At 39.6% G+C, this 13,468-nt stretch overlaps 1 protein-coding gene across 1 annotated transcript; it reads right to left on the reverse strand.

Moving 5' to 3' along the window:
• Nucleotides 1–290: 290 nt before the first annotated feature.
• Nucleotides 291–12,462, reverse strand: LRIT3 (leucine rich repeat, Ig-like and transmembrane domains 3). Its single transcript, XM_074905451.1, has 4 exons — nucleotides 12,256–12,462; nucleotides 10,583–11,061; nucleotides 2,710–3,015; nucleotides 291–1,663 (listed from the first exon to the last, which is right to left on the reverse strand). Exons 1-4 carry the CDS (start codon nucleotides 12,369–12,371, stop codon nucleotides 600–602), a joined length of 1,965 nt encoding a protein of 654 aa, XP_074761552.1. The 5' UTR covers nucleotides 12,372–12,462; the 3' UTR covers nucleotides 291–599.
• Nucleotides 12,463–13,468: the final 1,006 nt, after the last annotated feature.

Below are 13,468 nucleotides of genomic sequence, written 5' to 3' on the forward strand. Positions count from 1 at the left end.
AGCATCTGCAAATTGACAATATGATGTGTACTGTACCTCTCAAGAGTCCGTAACATGTGGCTTCCCAGCTTCAGTCTTGATTAGCCTGAGATCACTTGCAGTCCAAATCTACAGAGCTGTATGACATCTCAAATTACAAGCTGATATCAGCAGAAAACTTGTATTTTTGAATAAAGTTTTTACCTCAATAGAAATAGTTTAAACCGTTTTCCTAATATTTGTAAAGTACGTAGTTTTTATGAAGGTTGTGATTAATGTTTGATACATACAACTAGCACATCGTACAGTAGGAGAGAACAGAATGATGTTTTAATGAAAACAAAAAATAGAAGATCTTTAACCAGGCAACCATTTCATGCTGTATTTATCTTTTGAAGAACATCGTTCCTTCACATCCAAAGTCACAAACAGAAAATAAACAGGCAATATTTTTCTTCTATTATCCCTCCTACCCACCACCCTCCCATCTGGCAGACTGCATTACATCAAATAATATATTCTGACCACCACCTAGTACCAACCTTCTTCCAAATGCAGTATCATCATTTTGGATTAATTTAACCTATTGTATATTCCATCTCCTCCACCCTCACCCAAGTTCAACAGAGATACTCAGACCTAGAGCCCTCACTTTTGAAGGTCATTTGAGAATCCATGCTTGACCTAGAACAAAGGAGAAGTCTTTCAGACTCATCTGTGCACCTTCGTGCCCAGAGCTGCTCTCCTGCATTCACTGTTCGAGGCTTCAGAGAGAGTGTTTCAAATTTCACATAGGTCTCTTTTGCAAGGTCAGCTTCCTTTGCAGTTTTTGGTTTCACACGAAGTTTTAAAACTTTGTAGAGTAAGAAAAATATCACAGGTAAAATAACCACGCATGCTGCACTGCTGGCCAATATCAGAATAGAAAACTGAGAGCTGCTTTCACCATTTAACCTATCAGTGGAGAAAATAATGCACTGCTCTCTTGTAGGTGGCACTCCTTTGGGTGAGACACATGCCATATATTGAGTACTAGGTTGCAAACCATCAATTGTGACTTTGTTTTTGCTGGAATCAGTGCTCAGAGGCAACATATCTTTCTCACCATACTTTGAGTATAACACAGTCACTGCAGAATTGCTTGGGGCATTGATAGTGTTCCAAGTTAAGGTCACTCTTTCATCAGTTTCACTGATTACTCTTAGGTTCTTTACAGTAACATTTTGCTCAGCCATACCTGCTGTATACAATGAAGTCTCCTCACCTTTCCTGCTTATTGCCCCAGTTTGCTTTTTGTTTCCATATGTCACTGCCTTTGAATTTTTCTTTCCATCAAACAGAGGCCTGGATTGCTTCTTGTCAGGAAACTTGGTGCTCGTTGATCCTTCAGTGCTAACCAGTGTTGTGGTGGTTGGTGTAGTGGGCAGAGGTGTGGTTGTCCTCTCAGGTTCCTGCTTGGATTCCTCCACGGTGGTACTCTGTCTCTCTGCCTCTTGCTTCCTTCCATACTTCTGTGGTGACACCGTTGTAGTAACTACACCAACCACTGTGACAGTAACAGCAGCTTCTGACATTCCTGCTAAGTTCTTGGCTTTACATCTGTATTCGCCTGCATCCTTGTAGGAAATCCCTGTCAAGCTTATTATGGACCATCTGACACCCTCTCCAGGTGTTTCTTGAATTACTACCGGAAAATGGAAAGAGCAAAATATTATAAAAGGGAGCTAAAGAGAAAGTAAGCATTATTAGGCTACTTCTACCCTTAAATTACTTCTGCCAGAAAGAATCACATTTATTAAACTTAAAAACAACAACAACAACAAAACCAAAAAAACCCACTAAAACATAACAAAAAAAACCCCAACCAAACCCTCACACAAATTACGGAAGTCCCTGCCATATTACATTACTGCAGAAAAAAGTTCAGCTTGGGTCAAAATAGAATTGAGTGTCTGGAAGAATTACAACATAATTTGCAGTAGACTAAGAAAAACAAAACCACATAAAGAGAAATAAAATGTCTTAAAGCTGCTAAGTGATGAGGAAATACAAGCCTCTGACTTCAAGTGACACTGAATACACTGTCCATTGAAAACATTTTTGGAAATTACCCTTGTCTTAAGATATTTCAACACTTTGGACTATTACCTTCTTCAGACCTACAATTTAAGATAACTGATAACTACTTGGCATTAGCAAGACACTTTTATAAACTTTTATATTTAAGTTACTGCATAAATATCGATCATAGCAGCTAGAATATATGACACAATCACAGCTTCATTAGTGTTCAAGATGGGTGCTGCAAATAAACAATAAATATTTGCAAATAACACAGAAAACATGATTTTGGAAAATCCTATGGTTACAATGCTGAGTTTTAAGTGGCTCAGTTATGGCCTCACTAGCTTTTTAGCATGAACATTTTGGACCAAAATGGAGATTCCAATAATAAAATCTCCTTTCTGCTTTTCAGCTTCTGAGTTAGGGCCCAACTATCCCAACCTCCATTTTCCCCGCTTTAGGCACATTGTTCTTATTGCAGACCACATTCAGAATCAGAACAGTCTGTTGGACCTGTTCAAAGACTTTCATAACAGCTGTTGCACAGATATACCATTGCCAGCTTGGTGCAATACTTGGTCCATTGTTACTCATTATAATTATCTCAAAGCACAAGCAACCCAACAATTTGAGTCTCTCCCATTTACTATAAAAGAGCAATTATACCTGTGTAGTTCACTGGTATATTGTCTGACCTAGTCCAAGTAAGCTGTGGTGTTGGATACCCAGTCGCATCGCAGCGTAGCAGAACGTTGCTTCCCAGTGGAGAAGTGATTTTTGTTGCCGATGTCATCACAGATGGTTTAAGACACTGCTCTAACTCAGCTCTCTGGAACAAGATTCCTGCCAGGCTCTCAGGTCCACTACATGAAACCAATGGATCAAGAAGTACAACTGAGTTGTCCACAATTTTGGAAAATTCAATTAGCTTTGAAATGCGACAGTCACAAAACCATGGGTTGTCCTGCAGACCTGAAACAGGAAAGGAAGAGTGGAAATTAAAAAAAAAAAAAAACTTACACCAACATCTCCGCCCGTTGAAAAAAGGATAAAGGCTAAGGAGAAAAAACTTTAGGCCAATACAATTCTTATCTGGCTCTGAACAATACCAATATTCTTAGAAATCTGGCTTCAAATTAGGACAGCCTCTGAAATACATTCAAAAAATAGAAGAAGAGTAGAAAATGGGAAGGATCCTGAAAAAAGCTGGTGACTACAATATTTTTATGATAGCACACAAGAATGCTCTCTCTCCTCTTCTGTTAGAGCCTATACATTAGCTTCTCAATTCCAAAGCCTTTGAATGAGAGGCTTCTCCCTCTTGGTGAACTTGTTATGGTGAAAGAGAGTAGACATTTCTGAGGAATAAAAGTCTAAATCCTCAGCTGATATCTATTAATCCACTATGTTGACCTTCATAGAGCAACAGCGGCTTCACCAGGTGAAACACCACACAGCATATCCCTCATGAGCTCAAATATTTTCTCATTTGACTTATACTTTTGGGCATACTTTTTTCATTTTTGTCAAGTATTAACAATAAGCAGAACTTACAGTCTGAAAGGAGGGATGGAATGCAAGAACCTCTTGCTATTGAATTTACTGATTAGTGCAACATACAAGTCATATTAATTAAACCAAAATTAAAAGAAAAAAACCCTGAAACACCTGCTATTATTGTTCAATGTGTATCTTTAGGAATTATCAAAACAGCTAATGGAAAAATTCTGCTTTTTGCTCTGAAAGAAACCTGTAGATGAAAGAATATATGAATAATTAACTACTGCTTCCTTTTATCACCTGACCAAGATTAGGTTATTTTAAGCACAACAGCAGTGATTGGTTAAAGCTGTGATAAACCCCAATTAATCCCCGCTCTTTAAAACAAGACTTGACCTGAAGAGATTCCATGACTTTGACATCACAATCCAATTTCACCCCTTCCAGACATAAGAGATTTTATATCTATTCACTACTTATTGCCCACTGGAGTGGAGAAGGAGAAATGAAGGAAACTGTATCAGCAACTGCTTTTCTTTAAAAAAACAGAAAAAGATAATCTAAAAAAAAAATAAATCCTGTGAACTTCATTCACAAGCAAGAGAGACACCATCCAAATATTTTCTATATGTCTAGCCACATCGACTGTTTGTGCTCATAAAAATTCTGCCCAATCAAGCACATGTATGTAACTATTTGTGTTCATCTTTTAAATTAGGCAAGCTTTAGTTTGTAGTTAGAGACAATAATCCTGTAATGTTTTTTTCATTCTTACTTGCTTATAAGGGGTCAATTTTCCTGATTATGTTAACAAAGAGACTACATCTACATTGCAAAATTAAATTCCCTTAAGTTATAAGAGAAGACAGGATCCCCTTGAAAAAAAGCCTCAACTGCCAGAGTTCCTCTGTAACAAATGCTGCTAAAATGCATGTGAACACCCAGCATGGCTTCTGTGTGATCTAGAGGACAGAAGCATGGGGCAGCTGTGCTACAAGCAGGCAGGAGAGCAGGAACATGAACAGGGTCCACAGCATTAATCAGGACAGATCTGCAGCATCAGTAGGGTTCCTATCCCACACAGCAGACAGCAGATTGTCCCTTATGTTGAACACTACTGAAAATATTTCTTCTGCAACCTTTCTGCATCCTACAAGCTTTACTGCAGGAAAGGATGGGTTCTATTATTGTTTCTAACATAGCAGCTCTCAAAGGCCTTTCAGCTAGAATCATAGAATCATTTAGGTTGGAAAAGACCATTAAGATCATTGAGTCCAACTGTAAACCTAACATCACCATGTCCACCACTAAGCCAACGTCCCTAAGCACCACATCTAGATGTTTTTTAAATGCCTCTAGGGATGGTGACTTAACCACTTCCCCAGGCAGCCTGTTCCAGTGCCTGACAACCCTTTTGGTGGAGAAATTTCCCCTAATATATATAAATACATGGCTTTCATATTGTGTTCCAAAGAAGAACCAGAGTTGTTACAATAAAGGTCAGAAACTGACGGAATAGAAGGAAGAATGAAGCAAAGATGGACAGTCCTTAAATTGGATGGTTGCTTAGTCCTGTCTGGTACACAGGTTTGACCCCTCAGATCATTCTGAAGGCCTGGTTTCAGCTTCAGAAGAAAGCTGTAGTTCCTGAAGATTCTGTACTTCTGTGTTTTAATGCAAAGAGAGAGTTATTTCAGTTAGTCACTTCATCTCCCTCATCCATCATGTTTCCTAGTGGAACTGTCTAAAGAAGCAGGACTTATATAAATGTATGTAATATATACAGCTACAGGAGTTCCTTCCTTGCCTCCATGGCTCATCTATTTATCTGTGTCTTGCCAACACCTGACAGCATTCACATTATTTTTAGTAAACTTGCACAGCCATCGTAAGTCATCAAGTCATGTGAATTCCCAAATTAAAAGATTAAAGCACTATTGAGTTGGAAGCAAGGATAAAACACTGAATTTGATTATACTTAGGTTAGCTATTGAAGAGAACAGAAATGGGAATGTAAATCTAGTTTCCAAACTACAAAGGGCATTCTGAAATTCAACAGCTTGTGTTTACAAGATGGTAAAACTGAGAACAAACACATAAAAGAACAAAGAAAAGGTTAAAAATAAAGGAAAAAAAAAATCATAAAAAATGGGGGGCTTTAATAAAGGAATGAGATGGAATCCTCTCAGGAAAATAATTTCCTAAGAAGAGAAAATAAAAATGCTAAGTCTCCAATGGCATGTGTATCTGATTGAACACCAAGTCTTTATAAACCCTGGATTCTTTTGTAGAAATATTAAGAAAGCTTGTTGACCTGAGAAAGAAATACTAACCGAAGAAAAACAAACATTAATAAATATTTATGCGTTGCAATATACCAATGTGGTGTATTTTATTAAATATGGATTACAAATTGCTCTAAAGACCTTTCTTTATCCTAGAATTAGCATATTTTAAATTTACTCTCATACGTTTATATATATGCTTGTGTGTACAATGGCAAATATATGTATATGTGTGTCTGTGCATGCACATTTTTGCAGTCTTCTCAGTAAGCAGGGTTTCCTCATGCTGTGTCAATATGGACTTTAGCATTAGAAATGCCTACGAGTGACATTTCCTTTGCAAATCAGTAACCACTCTCAGACCATAACTGGTATATTATACTGCTTTTCAGTTGCTGTAAAATGGCGGTATGTGAAATATTAAAGTTCTGGGCCAATGGAAATGTTCATCACAGCTTGGGCCAACCTACCCAAGGCTCTCTTGCAACTGAAGCTACAAAATTTTTGATCCATCACTCTAAACAATAACGCTCACTTCCTGCACTGTTTCCTACATGCAGTAATTGCCAGGGAGTAGTTTCAGGAAAAGCAGCATCTACCCAATGGCCCAGCATAACAGCTGGGAACCTGATGGACCTGCAGCATTTCAAATTTTTGGCACCTCTACATGCAATAGAGACAAGATCTCATCTAACTGCCACACTCAAATCCTGGACTACTCTGTTCCTCTCAGACTCACTAGATGCAATTTTCTATACGGAAAATGCTACTGCCATCATTCATGCCAGAAATTTCAATCTCTGTACAGCAGCCAATGCTGAAACTTATCTGTGATTTGGATCAAAGTATTAGGCTGTAGCTCCAGAGGTAACCAAGAGAGGGCCAGATGAACTCACGCACTGGTCCCTCAATCATTTCTACTGCTTAATTGTCAGCTCACTCCACAGCTTTGTTGTGAACTGTTCCAAGACAAAGCCAGATGTGGCTCCAGGCATCATTCTCATTCCAGGGGTTGCTCCCTAAAAGGCTTATGGATGAGGCCACACCAAGGACGGCTCACTCTGTCCTGTTCTTGTCCCCAAAATAAGTGCAGTAGGCTTTGCACCTCCAAACTATCCTGCATGCCTGTCAATCCATCAGACACATAACATACGCTTGCTATTTTATATTACAAAAACACAATTCTATGGGTTGTAATGCAATTCTTGATTACTTCAGGCAGTTTGAACTGAAGAAAAAACAACCCCACCCACACAGTTACATTTTAGAGTCACTGCAGCATCCCATAGAGCCCAGAGAAAACCAAGGGCTAAATCTTACAAAACATGGAACAGCCAGTCAGCTTTAAAGAGACCTGGCCCTAAACTGTGTGGATGAGAGCCAGAGTGAGCCACTTAGTCAGGAATCATTCCTATCCCTCTTTCATTTCGCATCACATCCACACAGAGCAACATCATACAGTGGGAGGTAATAAAAAACTCTGAACTCCTAAGTACAAAGATTATGAATTGGAATAAGAAGATGCTGGCCTGCCACTCCTCTGGCAAGAGTAGTCTGTGGCTCCTCCAAGAGTCCTTGAAGTAAACATAGAGAACCTAAACTTTCTCTTGCATGCAACCTTCTTGATGCTCGGTCGAGACAAAATTGTCTCCTGGTGTTAAAAGATACATATGCACAAACATCTGAGTTTGGCACTTTGCTATTGTTGATCTTGTTAATGAAATACAAATGACAGGTTTTTTTGCCAAAACTAGGATACAAGCCGACTCAAACCATAATTGCTTACACCAAGTAGAATCTGACTGCTGTTTTCCTGACTAGACAAAAACAGCATTTATTTGCTCCGGGTTCCTGCTTCTAGCAGAGCTCTGGCTGCAGTTAACCATTCCATGTAGGCACATCGGTCAGGCTGAATGCTCCCACATAGAACAGTTGGAGCACATAGGACACTCTTGAACATCACAGCATGCAATTGTGGACATCACATTTTAAGAGAAACCTTATTTTTAAAACCCAAAGAAGTCCAAACAGAACCAGTAACTGTGGTAGAAAATGGGAAAAAACCCAAACCTCACAGTCTATAAGAAACTCGTGAAAGAAATGGTGATTAGTTAAGGTACCAAACAGGGAAGAAAAATGTATGAAAGGTTACTGTAAGAGATGGTAATTAGTTTTTCTGTATGTCCATTTCATGTAGGACAAGGGGTAATCAGCTTAGTTTGCAGTAAGGGAGATTGAGGTTAGATATTAAGAGAAACTTTTTCACTATCCTGATAGATAAGCACTGGAAGAGGTTACAGAGGAGGTTCTGGAATGGTTTGGCCACAGGCTTTAAGAACAGGACTTAACCAGAATGTATCAGTTCATCTGGATCTGCATCCCAGCAGGATAGAGGCCTTTTCAAAATCCCTCCTGATCACACACCTCTGTGATCCTTATCTCCACCTCAGAGGAGGAGGAGAGTATCTATGGGATACATTTCTCCTCTCTCAGGCTCCAGCAATCCTGGGAGAGACAGGAGGGGTGTCAGACAGGAAGCAATGCCACTTCTTGCTCCTGTTGTTCTAAGCCAACATCTCCTATGGTTGGAGCATTACAGAGGCATCTCAACTCCTAGGTCATATTTCTAGCTTGATAGTTTCTATCAATCATTCATTCCTGAAGAATAACTGCTTTGTAACAGTCCATCAACAGCAACCGAAGGATGAGCCTCTAGCAGTGAGCGTGAGTGGCATAACTACAACTTCACATGCTCCAGTAATATAGGTAATAAAAGTAACACTTAGTGGAGGCTAAGTAAATTTGTCAAAATAACCCATGACATAAAGAGCACTGCACTTTCTAAACTCCAGAGGAAGGGGATGTTTTCTTACTCACTATAGAGTTTCTTATATAGCAAGCACTGTCTGTCTGCATTGGGATATACTCATCAGAAGGCAATGAAAAAAAATTTAGCTAATTATTCACAGCTTACCTAAGGTAGGTTTACTCAACACAACACAGTGAAAGGACTACCTGGCATTTTGCATTCTCAGATCCAAACCTATAATGACTGCACAGAGCCTCCCTCAGCACATAACATTAAAATAAGAGAAGCAAGGCGCTGTTTGAACCCAGTGTGTGTTCCCCTCCAGAGATCTGTGTTCAAACTCTGTTGCAGTTCATAAATGAAAATGATCCAAAGGTCACATCCCAAGTCTCTAGAGAAAATACTGGCACCAGAGGGTTTGCCAGGACTAGAGGAGGCTGGCAAAGTGCCTGCACCAACAAAGCCTGCAGATGGTTGCCAGGGGGAAGGGGAGGAGGAAGAGTGTGTGTATGGTTTGGGGTTCTTTTGGTGGGGTTTTTTGAGTTGGTTTTTTGTTTGTTTCTTTTGTTTTGTTTTTAAAGTGGTGAGGACTGTGTAAGACAAGGAAACCAAATAACCTCTGGGACTCGCACATGAGATCATCAGGAGGATTAGATCTAGCACAGTCAGCTCCTACTTTACAGCCTCCTATAGCCTTCACAGTGGGGACAGGGAAAGGGGTACTAAGCTGGACTTACTTTTACAACTTTTCCTTTTTTTTAATCCTGAACGAACGAAGATCCTATTAATTCTGCAAACCTACAGTTACCATGCATGTGAAGAACTCATTCAGCCTACTTGCATCTATTAAGTTAATTACACACAATCTCATTTGAATGAGAGTTTCAAATGCAGCTTCTGGTGTAAAACAAAGCAGATGAACAAATGAACACTGAATAGTGGGCATTTAGATCAAAAAATTGGAAATACTAGGCAGTACAATGCAGGGCAGATCTTTAGGAACTGCTGCAGTAGAGACAGCCAGCTGGTTTTCCTCCCTTCCACCTGCTATACTATACTACAAAAACATCAGAGCATGCACTTGTACAAAACAGTGACAGAAGAGAACACTATTGATAGAGTTGTTCCTACCATGTTCTGAGACTGCAGAAGTAAGAAAGGGGTTACCTGTAAGACTAGGAAGTGGAATAAAAGTGTGAGATAAAGCACAAAGTCACAAACAGAATTGATGTGATGGTGTACTAGAGAGATGAAATGAAGTTCTGAAAACAATCAGTCTGGCCAAACTATTCTTATATACTTACCTTAAATACTATAAAAAGTACCATGAAGTTGTAGGGATCAGATTCCTATTGTCTCTCATATTCAACATGCTAATTGGGAAAAAATGTCAGGATAATCAGTCAGCTTTAGAGCAATGCAAGGGCAACAGGAGTCATGAGGAGAGCAGAGCTGCCCTCTTTTGAGACAACACTATCTGCAGCACCGTGTCTCAGGACAGGCTTCATATGAGCATCAACTCTAGCACTTGTTTGGCTTGTGAGCCACTGGAAAAAACAGTTGCAAATGGACATGCTTGCAGTTGCAACCACGTACAGTGATGAGGGAAATGTCATCAGAAACACGATTTTTGGAAGCCTTGCATTCATATGGTTAGTGAATACTCCATATGGCCTGCATTCCTGTAGACTGGAATCTTGTAGATTTTACTTCAGTCTTATAATCTTGAGATAGCAACATACATGGAGCTCACTGTCTTCATTTTATAGTTTTCTGTCACCAACAGAAAATAAATAAATAAATAAGCAATCACAGAGCAAACCATAAGACTGACTCAGATAAAACCCACTTTCCTGAATCCCAGGCTGGTTCCCTACGTGCTCTCACTTGCAACTTAACATTTCAGTACATTTTAATAAGGAACGAGACAGACTGTTTAACATACCCAAAACAACTCTCTGGGTCGCCAGAATGTCTGTGTTCTTGGATGAGACAGCTTCTGAGAAGGGGGGCCAAATGTCCATCAGGTCTGATGGCAAGGTGGTTAGCTTATTGCTGGATATGTCCAGGTAGGTGAGGTTTCTCAGGTACCGGGCAGCATCAGCAGGAATGCTGGTCATTTTATTGTTGTGTAGATCAAGAGTCCGTAGGTTGGGCATCTCTGCCAGCGATTCCCAAGGAAACGTCGAGAGCAGATTACCATCCAGCCGTAGGTCATGCAGTTGTTTCAAGTTATAGAAACTGCTGATATCAATATTGGTTATACAGTTGTAAGTTACCCACAGATATTTGAGATCTACTAGGTAGTAAAAGGCTTCAGTTGGAATCCTTCGTATGACAGTTTTCTCTATACGAAGTTTTACAGTATCCACAGGAACATTCACAGGGATCTCATACATGTCAGGATCATTACAGAGCACAGACCTAGCATAAAAAAAAAAAAAAAAAAAAAAAAAAATTGGCATTTCTTCATCAGAAATCTGTATTTCGGATATAAATGCAAATGCTATTATTTTCTGCAACACTACTAGCAGAACAAAGAACATCAAGTCAAAAACAGTCCTCTTCATTTAAATACTGTAAAGACAAACATGGAGTTTCTAAAGAGAAAAAGAATACAAAATAGCAATGATATTTTCATATGAAACCTAGATTTGCTTTATTCTAAAGCATGTAAGTACCATCTTCTGTACATCATTCTATTGATAACTGAAGAACAGAAGGCATTTTATAAGGAATAATACACGTATGTATCTCAAGTAGGAACTGCATGCCACCTGTTTGACTAAAATTCAGAATACTGGATTTCTAATTTTTGTGCATGATGAAGATTCAAAGTATTTGGCTATATCTACCTTTCAGAATAGACTGAAAATATTTGCATATTTCTCTGAAGGAGAGCTTTCTAGCACTTTTTGAAATTACTTGCTCTTCAGAGGTGCTAAGAACATTCTGCTCCTGTTGATTTAATTGAAATGGGATTTCTCAGCATTTTCAAGAATCAGTATGTTCCCATTTGTTCAGGGTGCATTGTTTGCACATATTAGCTTGAAGATTCCCTCCCCTAAATAAGTCTATCTTTAACTTTCTTCCCCTTTTCTCTATATTCTTCTTCTATTTTACTTTCTCCTCATACAGTTTTACACTAGATATGTTGTGACAATAAGTAGCAATGACAAACAGTATATCCCAAAACTGACATGACAACACCCAGATCATCAAATTTCAAATTAACTTCCTTATTACCAAAAATTATATTATTTTCCTGCAGATTAAAAAAGAAGAAACTACTGTATTTATTTAAATCAGAATCACCTTACAGTAGACAACTAGTTTGTAGAAATAGAAAGGACATTACAATAGTAGAAAAATCATGGAGCAGAAAGAAATTGCCTTCTGCAAAAACTGGAGATTTGGAGTAGCTATCTGATAAATACAAAGCCATAATCACCATCTGCTCCTACTCAGGAACACTGCTAACCATATAACATCAGTGTTATACATACCTTTATTTCAACTATACTAGAACTAATTTGCAATGTATGACAACGATATTTTCAATTTCTTCAACCCTTTCCCTTAAAAACTGCCTTGTATAACAAATAATAAAATATATACCTTGTTCCAGTGCCATCACTTCTGCCATGGTAAACACAAGTGCATTGCGAAGGGCAAAAACCATGCACTTCTTCAAAGAAGCTCATTAGGAGGTAGAAGTAAATAAACAGATACATGGCTTCCTCACAGCAGAACTGACATGAAAAAAACTTGAAAACTTAATTCCTAGGCACTCGTGTGCAGTGTGCTACAAATGTGCATGTAGACATCCCTTTAGCAACAGCAGATTACATCAGATTAGCTGAGATCTGTACTTGCTTAACCTTCAAATGTATCCTGAAAGGGATCAGTTAAACCAGCTCACTCTTTATTCTGTCAGAAGAACATGCTCTGTTTCAAATCATAGCCAGCATGTTTAAAGGTTATTTTAATATGGAGCTTGTAAGTTTAGTATGTAATAAAATTGGGGAAGCAGGCTGAGGTCAGCACAGTTGAAGAGGAGGTGGTCAGAGACCTGCTACACCACTTGGATGCACACAAGTCTGTGGGACTGGATGGGTTACACCCAAGGGTGCTGAAAGAGTCGGCAGATGTGCTCACCAAGCCGCTGTCCATGATTTGCCTGAAGTCATGGCTAACTGGGGAGGTCCCATTGGGCTGGAGGGTGGCAAATGTGACACCCATCTACAAGAGATGCAGCAAGGAAGATCCAGGAAACTATAGACCTGTCAGTCTGACCTTGGTGCCAGGGAAGGTCATGGAGCAGGTCATCTAGAGTGCCATTAAAAGTCATATAATGGACAACCAGATGCTCAGGCCCAGTCAGCATGGGTTTATGAAAGGCAGGTCCTGCCTGACAAACCTGATCTCCTTCTGCAACAGGGCGACCTGCTTACTGGGTGAGTGAAAGGCTGTGGATGTTGTCTACCTTGACTTTAGCAAGGCCTTTGACACCGTTTCCCACAGCATTCTCCTGGCAAAACTGGCTGCTCGTGACTTGGATGGGCACACGCTTTGCTGGGTAAAAAAACTGGCTGGAAGGCTGGGCCCAGAGAGTTGTGGTAAACAGAGTTAAATCCAGTTGGCGGCCGGTCATGAGTGGTGTCCCCCAGGGCTCGGTGTTGGGGCCACTCCTGTTTAACATCTTTATTGATGATCTAGATGAGGGGATCGAGTGCACCCTCAGTCAGTTTGCAGATGACCCCAGGTTGGGTGGGAGTGTTGATCTGCTCGAGGGTAGGGAGGCTCTGCAGAGAGACCTGGACAGGCTGGA

The sequence above is a fragment of the Athene noctua genome, chromosome 4 (assembly GCF_965140245.1).
Source record: "Athene noctua chromosome 4, bAthNoc1.hap1.1, whole genome shotgun sequence".
Classification (NCBI taxonomy): domain Eukaryota; kingdom Metazoa; phylum Chordata; class Aves; order Strigiformes; family Strigidae; genus Athene; species Athene noctua.

Bases quoted from the DNA above. Each gene is read 5' to 3' on its own strand.
- LRIT3 (XM_074905451.1), bottom strand. From the start codon at position 12,371: ATGTATCTGTTTATTTACTTCTACCTCCTAATGAGCTTCTTTGAAGAA. The intron at 11,062-12,255 runs GTATATATTTTA...TTTTTATGCTAG, and splicing joins AGTGATGGCACTGGAACAAG to GTCTGTGCTCTGTAATGATC. The intron at 1,664-2,709 runs GTATAATTGCTC...ATTTTCCGGTAG, and splicing joins TATACCAGTGAACTACACAG to TAATTCAAGAAACACCTGGA.